The sequence below is a fragment of the Camelina sativa genome, chromosome 14, assembly GCF_000633955.1.
Source record: "Camelina sativa cultivar DH55 chromosome 14, Cs, whole genome shotgun sequence".
NCBI lineage: Eukaryota > Viridiplantae > Streptophyta > Magnoliopsida > Brassicales > Brassicaceae > Camelina > Camelina sativa.
This window is the reverse complement of record NC_025698.1, coordinates 19,296,374-19,310,001: the sequence shown is the minus strand read 5'-3', so window position 1 is coordinate 19,310,001 and position 13,628 is coordinate 19,296,374. Positions and strand designations below refer to the sequence as shown.

The window sequence follows — 13,628 nt, the reverse complement described above, 5'->3', positions numbered from 1 at the left end:
TCAAATTTATATGAATGATTAACGAAATCTATATGGGTGTTAGAGTTTGAAGATCAAACAAAAATGAGATACAACAACTTTGACAAATAAAATAATAAAATATATCTTCGTGAGGATCAAAATTTATTTACGGCTACCGAATGGAGATTGGATTCACTTCGTTGAATATGGTGCCATTTTTCTGATTCTAACATTTTTATTTTAATCTTTTCCCCTTGATTTGATGTCTCTAGAATCATATTATGTCGATTAGAACGTCTTTTTGTTTAATTGCTAAATCACAAGAAATGATGTTTAGACAAGGCAAAAAGGTCCTACCAATTTGCTTAATACTTTGATTCTGTTGTTTTAAACCCAAAATAATGAACAGTTTTTTTTTTTTGTAAGAATTACCAACGTTCCTAATCTAACTAATTACAGAAAATGATTTGTTTTTTAAAACTTAGAGAATGTGGAGCTTTTCCCACGACGAGTTTCTCCTGCTCGCACGACACGACGTACACGCAACAATATTGGAAGGAATTGAGATCTTAAATTTGTTTCAACCCTGAGATATGACAACTTATAATATATAGACTTCAAGTTCATCTTTGAAGGTCGTATGTCATATAAAACTATGGATTTTTTTTCTTAGAACCATTTTACAACGTTGAATATGCATATGGTTTATTTCAGATACAAATGGTCAATAAATATATAGCCTTGATGTGTTCCTAAACAATTACGTACGTATGCAATAAGTAAATTAAAATAAACCTACACATTTGGTAATCACAGTAGTACAAACACTTTTTAAGATCCAAGCAACGAACCTTCACTGATCCTTGTGGAAGCCGGTCCGGACGATGTGATCCCCATTGTCTGAAACGACCGCGTGGCAGAGGAAGAGGATGATCGAGTCGCACCCGAAGCAACCAACATAGATCTTGTGCTCATACTGTTCCCTGAAAACGATACTTCGCTTATGGTCTTTGGACATGGCGGCTTCTTTATCTCCGTGATTCCTTCTAGCATTTGAACCACTTTCCCCATCGTCGGCCTCTGCAATGGCTGCTCTTGTATGCACCAGAAGCTTGTTTTAACCATCCTCCGCACTTGTTCCATGTCAACTGTTTGATCTTCGCCTAAACGTGTGTCTAGGATCGCCTCGGTGTTGCCCTTTTCAAACTCCTCGTAAGCCCAGATCGAGAATTTCTTGTGGTTCGTTTTCTCCGAGACATCAAAGTTCCTTTTTCCACTGACTATCTCTAGTAGAACCATTCCGTAGCTGTAGACATCCGATTTTGAGGTTATGGGAAGATTTGCGAGCCATTCAGGAGCTAAGTAGCCTCTTGTTCCTCTAACGCTGCTCATGTTGTATCTGTTGTCTTTTGGGTTCAAGAGTTTGGCGAGCCCAAAGTCCGAGACTTTGGCAGCGTAATTATCATCCACAAGGATGTTCTCGGGTTTAATGTCGCAGTGTACAATGCAGTCGCGGCACTCCTCGTGGAGGTACGTTATTCCCTTTGCAGTCCCAAGCGCAATGTTAAACCGATACTCCCAAGTCAAGAACTTCCCTGAATCAACAGCAAACAGGAAATTATCGAGAGATCCGTTTCTCATGAACTCATAGACGAGAAGCCTGTGTCTTCCCTGGGAGCAAAACCCGATCAGTCTGACTAGATTCAGATGGTGTGTGCTGCTAATAGTAGCAACCTCCATCCTAAACTGCTTTTCTCCTTGCTCAATTCCTTCAAGTTGCTTCACTGCAACCACGGTTCTATTAGTGAGCACGCCTTTATACACAGTGCCAAACCCTCCAGCTCCAAGCTTCTCTTTGAAACTTTTGGTGCAACGCTGCAGCTCCTTATAGGTAAACTGCACAGGTGCACCAGAAGCGTACTCAAGCAAAGTGTAGTGAGACGATAAAGTTCCAAACCGAGGATTCTTTCTGCAGCAGCACCACCAGAGACCTACCTCTACTGCAATTAAACCAAGAAGCCCACCTATTACAGCAACTGCGACAATCCACAAATGCACTTTCGAGTTGTTACCATCATCTTTCTTTGCAATCAAAAGTGTGTTAGGCACAACTGGACCACACACTTTAACATAAGAAGTACTCGGAACAGATGGCCTCTGGTACCCAGTAAAGAAGGAACCAGGTCGTTTTTGCCAACAATTGCCTGACCCATCAGACATTGAGACTGAAGCAAGACAAGCAGAGCTGCTAAGACAGTTAGCTCTGCAAGGCGAACTACCGGCAAAGAAACTCTCCGAGTTCGGATCGTTTTCATACGTAAACAACCTAGTGTGAGCCAACTCAAGCATGGTTGTGCTGCCAGAACAATCATTTAGCTCCAATTTCCTCTTACACCCCTTTCTCTTATCATCCACATCAACAAAATCAAAGTTGAGAGACGGACACAAGCAAATCGGATCAGTATCGTTGTAACTACAAATCCCAAAGTTCCCACAATATCCATAAACAAGACACTGATCAACAGCAGACCAATGATCCGTCACAGGTCCACTGTTCCCACTCGCGGAACTGTAAATTTTCAAATTCCCATCATCATCTAACTTCAAGAACCTAAACGTATCGCTATCACCGTAATCTCCACTGTAAACAGTGTCAACTCCTCCACGAAGACTGGAATCGAAGATGGACACAACTCCATTAGTCTGTAAACCTAAGCTAGGAGACGATAGATTCGAGCTAAACGATGAGTTGAGTCCATGATTCCAGTAAACCGTGTTATTGTTCCACCTAAGAGTAAGATTCCCACTTCTCTCTAACTGAAACGAGTAAGGACCAGATCGGAGAACCTTACCGATGGTGAAATTTTGCGATTGGACGATCGTGTCCGTCGGGTTATCGAAGGAAGACCAAACCGGAACGCTTCGGTTATTGAGGAGGACGAGTTCACCGGAATCTTTAATCGAACCGGAAGTAACACCGAGACGATCGGTTCTAGAATCCCAAACGGTGGCGCCGGAGCCATTGGTAAGGCGGAGAGAGCCGGAGGGGAGAAGACGAAGAGATCCTCGTGAGTCAACGGTTCCTGCTGACCAAATAGGAACGTTACCTGCGAAAGAAACGGCGGCGAGGAAGGAATCAGGTGAAGAAGATGGAACAAAGGAGACGGAGAAAGTGGAATTGGGAGATTGCCAATTCTGGTTGTTGGAACCGGAAGGGTAGATAACAGAGCCGAGAGGTATTGTAGAGAATGAGAAAGGGAAGTGAAGGAGAAGAAGAAGAAGAAGAAGAGGGAGAGGGAGAGGGAGAGGGAGAAGCTTCACCTCCATTGTTGTGATTGTGAAGCTCCGTCTCTCTCCTCTGTTATCTATCAATGAAGACTGAAAAAGACTTTTTTTTTTTTTTTTTTTTTTTTTTTTTTTATTTAAATAATTTGTTTGATTAATCTCCCAAATTGACATTTCAAAGTAAGCGTGTCTATAGTGTTGAGAATAAAATCGTGTTTTTTACCGTAACTATTAGTCAACGTGTTTGCATGGATAATAATTTTTATTATATTTCTGAAGTTAAAATAAAATATTCTTTTTTAATTTTTTTATTAAAATTAACATCAAAAAATGTTTTTTTTTGTTTTTTCTACTAAAATATAAATCTCAAATTTCTTATAAAATTGATATGCAAGTTAAATCTTACATTTGTGTCAATATATATATATACATATAGAAATTTTAAAAATTTCGACAAATGTGAGAACAGACTGTCTAACCCGTTCATCGCGTTTTTTAGATTCCGAAACTATTTTTGTAAACTTCTTCCCTCCAGTTTGGACAATCAACCTTGGAGTACTGTTTTAATTTAATATTCGGTTGACAAAAAAAAAATATGAGTGAATCTATGTTTATCATGTTTTATAATGGTTAATAACTGATTTAAAGAGTTTTTCTTAATGTCATTATAAAATTTAGTAACTACATATAAAATTATTGTGTATAAAATATTTCTCATTTCAAAGTTAAAGCAATATATATATATATATGACTATAAGTTTAGCTAACCAAAATAATTAAAAAATATTAAAATTTAACCAAAAACATTTTCTCTCGAAAGATAAATAAGTTAGTACGAGGATTGAATTAATGTAGAATTATTGGATAGTAGTTACATTTGAGTTAAATGTAGAGTTAAATGGAGTTACATGCCTTTAAAAATGAGTTAATTATAAATAAATATTTAATTTGTTATAACTTAAAATAAAAGGAATACCAAGTGCCCCAATCAAAATTCACATGATTTGGTTGTTTGTTGATATAAACTCAACACTCACACATAATTTTTCAAAATGAAAAATATTACTTTTGAAGTGACAAACTAAATTAGTTTTCTTATACATATGAACTTCAAAACAAAATAGACTTTATACATAGAGTTGATAGACTTTACAAAACAAAATAGACTTTAGAAAGAGATAATTATATTGATCTTTAAATATTATATTGATCATTATAAATTATTGAAAATGATACATGAATATGTGAGATAACTGGAGACATAATAGATTATTAGATATAGATCATTTCAATTTCATGATCTTATTGTGTGGTGGATATTGTACGAAAGTATGAAAAATAATGGCTTATAAGATGTTAATATAAAATAGACAATGAAGATAAACCTTTTGAAACATTTTAAAAAACAATATAAGATATACATATCATACAAACTCTAAACCTAAGCTTTTACAATGATATTTGATTTGATTTTTTTTCATACAACAACAATAACAAAACCAAAAAAAATAACAAAACCAAAAAAAGAGATTTGAGATATAGTGGAAGAAGATGAGTGAATGAAAGAGTGAGAAACTAAGAGAATACGATAATGAATATTTATATGAAGAGAAGTGATGAAAATTACATTTAGAGATTTAGAAAAATGAGAGTTACAATTCTGATTTATTGTTTTGTTTTAATACAATTGATTAATACAACTTAGTGGAGAACTAAAGTTAATGCATAATTTATAGGGGAAATTTATATGATTTCAGTTTTATATTATGTGAGTTAAATGTGAAGATTAATTATTTTTTAATTTGTGTTTTAATAGAAATATTTTTTTTTGTTAAATTGCATTGCCAAGTGGACCAATAATGAGAGAGTGAAAACCTTACTTTTATATATATAATTTTTGAAAGACTGCACAATAAGTTAATAACCAAATAATTAAGCACGCATCGATGACATTGCTTCTCTTAAACAATCAAGCAACCAACATCATAATCATAATGATTCTGATACAATCCTTCCCGTTTTTTTTATAATAATAATAATTTTTTAGTGGTCTGATATCCACTAGCAACCTAACATCAAACATCAACCGCAGATAACCAACAATTCAATTAACCAATAAATATCCAACAAGGAAAAATAATCCAAACCAACAAGTAAATAACAAAATCCAACATCCTACAATGTTCTATCAACTCAACTTTAGCAAACTAACAATAGCTAGACCACAATCAATCAAGCCTCTAGAACATCCTCCTCATCATCGCCTTGATTCCACGATCACATTTTGCCTTTACCTGCACTACAAACACAAATTGAGATGCATGAGTATTGTCATAAACACTCAGTGGGGCAATCCTCCTATCTACTGGGTTATACACACAAGCAACTGAGATTCCCTTGTTAAGGCAAACAAACAAACACAAACAAGACATCAAACCAGGAAAAACAAGTGTAGGATAAGATTGGAGTCGACCGACACTAGGTCGGTGTCGACCGACACTGACACCTCCATGGTGTCAACCGATACCTAACTCCAAGCTCAAATGATCTGCCTAGTGGCCACCCCAAGGTCTGGATCGTCCTCTCCGACTGACCGTCCGTCTGAGGATGATAGACTGTACTCATATGCACCTTCGTGCACATCTCTGCCTGAAACGCGCTCCAGAGCACTAAAGTGAACTTGGAATCTCTATGAGACACAATACTAGCAGGCACACCATGCAAGTTGACTATCTCTCTCACATACTTCCTAGCCAAAACCGCTGCTCCATCAGTTTTCTTGATGGATATAAAGTGTGTAGACTTAGTCATTTGATCCACAATGACCAAAATCGCATCAAACGTCCACGACACTGGCAATCCTACCACGAAATCCATCGTGATCATATCTCACTTCCACTTTGGAATGGGTAAACTCTGTAATAATCCACCAAGAACCTGATGCTCAGCCTTCACCAACAGGCAGGTGTCACACTTCACAACCAAATCGGCTACATCCTTTTTCATCCCGACCTAATGATAATATCGATTGAGGTCACGGTACATCTTCGTCGCTCCTGGATGAATAGAGAACTTACTCGAATGAGCCTCTCTCAGTATTTCCTGCCTTAGACCCTCACCCTTAGGCACAAGACCCGACCATGCACATGGATAGTTCCATTAGAAGAGACCTGATACTCAGAATCCACAGCCTTAGAGGCATTCATCAGCCCCTCATCACTCTCCTAAGCGACTTGCACCCTGCTCAACAAATCTTCTCGATCAGCTGCCTCCAAACCCAAAGGCTACTGTGAGATAGCACACAACCTCAAAGCACTAATCTCACCCACTAACGCCTCCATATCATGATCCTAAGCTGAATCCGCCCGCTTCCGACTCAAAGCATCTGCAACCAGGTTTGCTTTACCAGGATGGTAAGCTATGTACATATCATAATCCGCTACCAACTTCATCCAACGCCTTTGCGACAAATTCAGCTTAGGATGAGTGAATATGTACTTCAAGCTCTTATGATCTGTAAATACCTGAACCTTCCCGCCATACATATAAGACCTCTAAATCTTCAGGGAAAAAACCACTGCTGCCATCTCCAAATCATGGGTAGGGTAATTGGTGATACGCCCAAATTCGAGGATCACTCAGCCGAATTAGAAAGGATAGATAATCGCCAAGATGCAAGGTGCAACGAGGGAGATTTGATGGATTGAGGGGTCGCACAGCAGTTGCGGAAGGCTGCTGATATTCCCAACTCCAATCGCTGCTAGATATGTCACAATAGTCCAGCAAGAGGAGGCTGTTACTTGTATATTACACATCAAGAAACAAGAAATTGCTCTAGACAAAGAACAAAGAAATTGACTCATAAAAATGAAAAGAAAATTGATTGATTATTCTCAAATGAGATTACATGTGTTTATATCCCTGTTTTAGAAATCGCTAGGCTCTAGTCGGGCAGTCGGGATGGGCCTAGCGCCTAGCGAGAAAATCGGAGATTAAACGGGGATTAATCGGGGACTAGTTTTAGGGTTATTTTATTAAATTAATAAAATATATATATATATATATATAGTATTAAATCTATGTATAATTCTGTTTATGTTAAAATAAAAATATTAAATAAAATATAAAACTATATTATTGTCTTTAAAATTACGGTAAACACATAAAAATGTAATTTTAAATGAAAATTTATGATTTTCATTAAAAGTTTGTACATTAGTTATTGTAAAACATTATAAACTCTTAATTTAAATGTCTAAATAACAAAAAAATACGTATTTGATTTATATTTGGCTCTAAAAGTAATAATTATATACCAAATTATGCGGTTAGTAATCGGATTAGACGGTTATAATCAAATTAGACAGATATAATTGGATAATCAATGCTAGGCGGAGATTAGTCATTAATTGAGGTGGAGAGGGTGGGCCTAGCGATTTTGCGGGGTGTAATCGGTGCTAGGCGGGGATTTTTAAAACAGGGGTTTATATAGGGATAAAAAACTTGGTAACAAGGCCAAGTATTAATTGTTCTTGCAACTAAAAGAAAATAAATATAGATAGTTGAATGGAGACCCAACTCTTGAAGTTTTCCTTCCCAAGGTTTCCTTCTCAAGGTGAGTTGAATTCCATTTTCGTCATCCCTCTTTGACCACAAAATAAAGTGATTATTTTGGGCTTTCTTTGGACTTGAATTAGGCTCAAAGTGGGCTGGACTTGATAGGTATCATCTCCAATTGTTTTTCCCATGCTGTCTTTGATCATAAGCTCTTGAATAAGCCCATTTATAGCATTTCTTAGCTTCTTAGTTTTTGCTCTAGTCATTGGTCCTTCAGGTACAAGCAATGGTTCCTCCGCTACAAGCTCCTCGGGTTCAAGCTCAGCTACAAGTTCCTCAGGTTCAAGCTCAGCTACAAGCTCATCCTCATTAGCTCCATCCATGATCACATCATCCCCCTCCTCTTGAAAAGGATTTGACCTCAAATCTGGATCATCTGCCACAAAAGGAACTAAATCAGAAATATTAGAGCTTGAACTCACATTGTACTTACCTTGAAGATCAAGTTGGTAGGCATTGTCATTGATCTTCTTTTGATCTCTAAGAGTCCATCAATTCTAGGCATGAGGTTTGATTTACTTTCAGCTGGAAACCATTCTTTCCTCAAGTGAACCCACACTTGGTCTCTGAGTTTGAATACCATCTTGTGCCTTCCTTTGTTAGCTTCTTTTGCATATTGCTTTGTCTTCTCCTCAATGTTTATTCTAGCTTTCTCATGGATCTGTTTGTCAAGGCCAGCTTTCTTTTTCTCATCCAAACTAGCTCTTTCACTCAAAGGTAGAAGGGTTAGATCCAATGGAGATAAAGGATTAAAGCCATAAACGATTTGGAACGGAAAAAAAAATTAGTTGAAGAATGAACTGATTGATTGTATGCAAAATCAACATGTGGTAAACAATCTCCCCAAGTTTTAATGTTCTTTATGTTCAAAGCGCGCAAGAGATTAGACAAAGTTCAATAACTACTTCAGTTTGTCCATCAGTTTGCGGATGACAAGCAGAGGAGAATAGCAACTTAGTCCCTAGTTTAGACCAAAGTGTTTTCCAGAAGTAACTCAAAAACATTATATCCCTATCAGATGCAATTGACCTAGGCATTCCATGCAAATGAACAATTTCCTTGAAGAACAACTCAGTAACATGCAAAGCATTATCAGTTTTGTGACAAGGTATGAAATGCGCCATTTTTGAAAATCGATCAATGACCACAAAAACTGAATCTTTACCAGTCCTACTTATAGGCAAACCAATGATAAAATCCATAGAAATATCATGCCAAGGCTGACTAGGAGTAGGATGTCGATACTTTACCGTGATGTTGTTGATGGCATGACAATCTACACATGTGCCAAGAGCCATCCTTCTTAGGCACAAGGAGAACATGTACAACACATGGGCTTAGGCTCTCCCTGATGTAACCTTTTTTAAGAAGCTCTCCAATCTGTTTTTGAAGTTCCTTTGTTTCCAGCAGATTGATTCGATAAGCCGACTGGTTTGGAAGTGACGCACCTGGGACAAAGTCAATTTGGTGTTCTATACCTCTTATTGGCGGTAAACCGTTAGGGTTATCTTTTGGAAAGATATCTGAGAATTCCTGCAAAACATCTATCAAATCACTCGGGAGCTCCGGTGCAAGGTCAGAAAATCCTATTAGTGTTTCTTTATACACAAGCAAAAACAATGGCTGTTGAGAGTACAAAGATTTCCTTACTTGACTTTCTTTGACAAAGAAGTTGGAGTTCTTAGGAGATACCTCAGGTTTTGCTAGTTTAATTTCTTTGTCTCGGCTATTCTTCAACTGGACCTGGTATTGATGGACCTCCAATGGAGTTAAAAATTAACAAATACAAAAATTAACAAAATATAATTCACAAAAAACTGAATCAGCATTATTTAAGATATATTTGTTATGTTGTTATCTCATAAGTACTAATTTTACCTCATGTCATAATCAATTTTAAATGAGTGAAATTTATAAAATAAAAAAAATATATAAAGATATAGAGCATTCTCATCAAATAACTGAAAATTCATTCCGATCTTATTATATAAAGCTTGGTTCTCAAAGTTAGTAACTCACCAGATCGTGACACATGTTAGTTTTAACGATCAAAGTTTAAAGTTCAAAACTCACCAGATCCTGACATGTGTCAGTTTTAACAATTAAATATCCAAGTTAGCAACTCATCAGATCGTGACACGTGTCAATTTTAACGATCAGAAATCACATATCAGAGTTAGTAACTCATCAGATCGTCACATGTGTCAATTTTAACGATCATAAATCACAGTTTTCAAGCTTGGTAAAACGATGCATAAGATAATTGTAATCTTATTATATTAAAAAAAAATTTTGTTAATCCTATAAGGAAAAAGATCGTAAATACATCCCTCTATATAAGCAAAGAGATGATGACATATTTTTCACCAAACAAAATAATTTCGACTAGCTTTGTTTTGCTTGGTAAAATTTTCTTCTTTATTTTTTATTAACTTTTTGTTTGACACATCATTGTTTTTGAACAAGTCTAGAAGGCAATTTGTTTGTTGTCTAATCGAAGCAACTATATAAAAATATTCCTAGATATTACCACGTGTTTTCGTCGTCGTTTTTGTAACATCCGCGAACCAATTATTGGTTTTCTGGGATGGGTGTCGATCGACACCACCAACATTCTCTGGTTCGACCAGTTTGATTTAGTTATCGATTTGGACCAGTTTGGTTCAGGGAAAACCATTGAACCGAAGTTTAAAAGGGGGAAAACGACCTACGGTCGTGTTTTTGTTGTCTTACGCCGTTTGAGAGTGAGAGAAAGAGGAGAAAACAGTTTCTAAAGGTTCTTGAGAGAATTTGTGAGATTTCAAGGTGTTTTTGGTGAGATCTTGCTATGGGAGTGAGGATATAGGACCAGGAACGTGTTAGAAGTTGCTGGGAGTGTAGGATTCGTTGTTGTTGGTCCAAATCTTCCTGCAAAGAGGTGAGTGCATGAACATGACTAATCTAAGCCTTTGATTTCCTTGTTCTTGCTTGTGTGTTGTTGTTTTGTGTGTTTTCTTGCTGGGGATTGGTTGCTACAGGTTTAAAGGATCCCAAACTCCTCCAAATCATCCAATACTCAAAACCCAAGCCGGAAACATCCTTAGAGCGGATCGCGATTGCAGAGGGAGTGTCGATCGACACCACTTGGTGTCGGTCGACACCAGCAAATTGGGCATCGATCGACACTGTGGGGTAGTGTCGGTCGACACCAAGGCCAGTGTCGGTCGACACCAAGGCCAGTGTCGGTCGACACTTGGCTGGTGTCGGTCGACACCTCCCTTCCAGCGAGACGATGTTTGATTTCCTGGTTTGTATGTTTTGTTTTGTTGTTTGTTTGGAACATTGGAATCACTGTTGCTTGTGTGTATAGCCCAGTAGATGGGAGGATTGCCTCACTGAGTGTTTATCAAATACTCATGCATCTCAATATGTGTTTGTGGTGCAAGTAAAGGCAAAGTGTGATCGTGGAATCAAGGCGATGAAGAGGAGGATGTTCTAGGGACTCGATTGTATGTTGTCTGGCATTGCTAGGTTGCTAGAGTTGTGTTTTTAGGAACATTGTTAGGTTGCCGGTTTCATGTTTCCTGAAGTTTGATTATTGGTTATACTATTATTGGATATTTATTGATATTGCTATTTCCGCTGTTGTCTGTGGTTGTGGATAGGTGGCTAGTGGGTATGGGACCACTAGTTGTAGTTTATATTAGAATTATATTTATTACCTATTAGTTAAAAAAAAAAAACGGGTCGGGTCGTTTCAGTTTGGTATCAGAGCCCTTACGATTCTAGGTTTGGGTTCACTAGGTTTCTATTGTGATGTTTGGGATTACATCTCTTGATTGATTATGTGAGTTATTCAATTGTGTGTGGCATTGAGTCCTAGAACATCCTCTTCGAGCCTACTGTGTGATTCCATGGTGAGTTTATGTTTCTGTGATATGTATAATTGTGTGCTTAGCCTTCTGTTCATGGTAGTGCAGATGGTTAGAGGTGGTGCTGTTGCTGATCGTGGTCGTGGACGCGGACGTGGTCATGGACGCGGAATTGGTCGTGGTAGGGGGAGAGCCCTAGTGGTTAGTGAGACCGAGGACCAGAGTGTGACAGCAGCGGCTGTTGGCGAGTCGCAGGGTATCCAGGGGGATTCCGTGAGTGTGGCCGGAGGGGGCGGTGTTGATGTTCCAGTAGCCGGTGATGTTAGGGCCCCAGGTGCGGGTGTCCCAGTGGTTGGAGTCCCGGGTGTCGACCTTGCGGGTTCGCTGGCACAGTTGTTATAGCGGTTGCCGCTAGTGGCACCGACTCCGGCTCAGGTAGTGCCACCAGTTGTGGCGGAGGAGCAGCAACCAGTGGCTGCAGATGTGGGGGTCCATTCTCGTTATATCAGCATGCTGACAGAGATGGGTCGTATTCGTACCGAGCGGTTTTTGGGAGGTACAGATCCTACCGCTGCGGAGGTGTGGAGGATGAGTGTGGAACGTAACTTCCATACTCTGAGATGTCCTGGAAAGTTTTGGGTGGACATTGGGGTCCACTGTTTGACTGGTGATGCCCAGTTGTGGTGGAGTTCTTGTGGCAGCCAGGAGAGTGCAGAGGGAGATGTCTTGGGCTGACTTCGTTTTGGAGTTCAACCGCAAGTATTTCGCTAGAGAGGCACTGGATAGGTTGGAGGTGAAGTTCCTTCAGCTAGCTCAGGGAACCCGGTCAGTGCGGGAGCTTGACTTGGAGTTCAGTCGACTTCTGAAGTATGGGGGTCGGGAAATGGAGTCTGAGAAGGCTCAGATCCGAAAGTTTTTGAGGGCCCTACATGACGATTTGAGGGTTCACTGTAGAGGGCGGAGTTATGCTACGCGTGCAGAGCTGGTTGAGACTGCAGCAGGGATTGACGAGGACATCCGGGCACAGTCAGTGGTGGTTAGTCCAGCAGTTCAGCCTAGTAGGGCTCAACAGCAGGGTGGTTCTAGCAGGGGCGGTAAGCCTGCGCAGGGAACCAAGAGGAGGTGGGAGGTTACGCAGAGGCCGAGTGGTGCGAGTTGCTTCGGTTGTGGGAGCAAGGATCACCGGATTGCTAGTTGTCCCAAGAGGAGTGCTCCGACGGCAGGGGTTCGTGTGTGCTATCATTTCAGGGAGCCGGGGCATATCAGGCCCATGTGTCCCAAGTTGCAGCTGGTGGCAGTGGCGGTGTTGTAGCAGGTGCAGCCTGGAGGGCAGCAGGTGGCACGGATTGAGCAGGCGCCACGGGCTTACACGACTATAGAGACTGGTGGAACCAGTGCTGGGGCGATCACAGGTATAATTTCTGGTACTTAATCTTTGTGAATTCTTAGTAAGTTCATATTTTATGTTTCCCTGTGATAAAGTGTTAGGTTCTCAACACATGAGGTTTGTGTTAGGACCTTGTTGGTGGGCGGGTTTAAGTCCCATGTTATGTTTGATTCTGGAGCTTCTCATAGCTTCATTACTCCGGAGTGTGCAGAGAGCGCGGGGATCAAAGGGGATCCCGGGGAACATACAGGAGATGTCAGAGTTGCGGGAGGCAAGTTCCTGAGAGTTATTGGACGAGTCAGAGGAATTGATATTCAGATCGCAGGGGAGTCGTGGCCAGCGGATTTGCTTATCAGTCCAGTGGAGTTGTATGATGTTATTCTCGGGATGGATTGGTTGAATCGGCACATGATGTATTTGGATTGCTATCGGGGTAGAGTGGAGTTTGAGCGTCCAGGAGGGAAGTTGGTTTTTCAGGGTATTAGACCGACTTCGGTGAGTCTCGTGATCTCGGCCATTCAGGCTGG

The 13,628-nt window shown here is 39.6% G+C and overlaps 1 protein-coding gene across 1 annotated transcript; it reads right to left on the bottom strand.

The window, feature by feature from the left end:
* Positions 605–3,339, bottom strand: LOC104742000 (G-type lectin S-receptor-like serine/threonine-protein kinase At1g34300). The gene has a single exon (XM_010462956.2). The coding sequence runs from the start codon at positions 3,286–3,288 to the stop codon at positions 793–795; it is 2,496 nt and encodes an 831-aa protein (XP_010461258.1). The 5' UTR covers positions 3,289–3,339; the 3' UTR covers positions 605–792.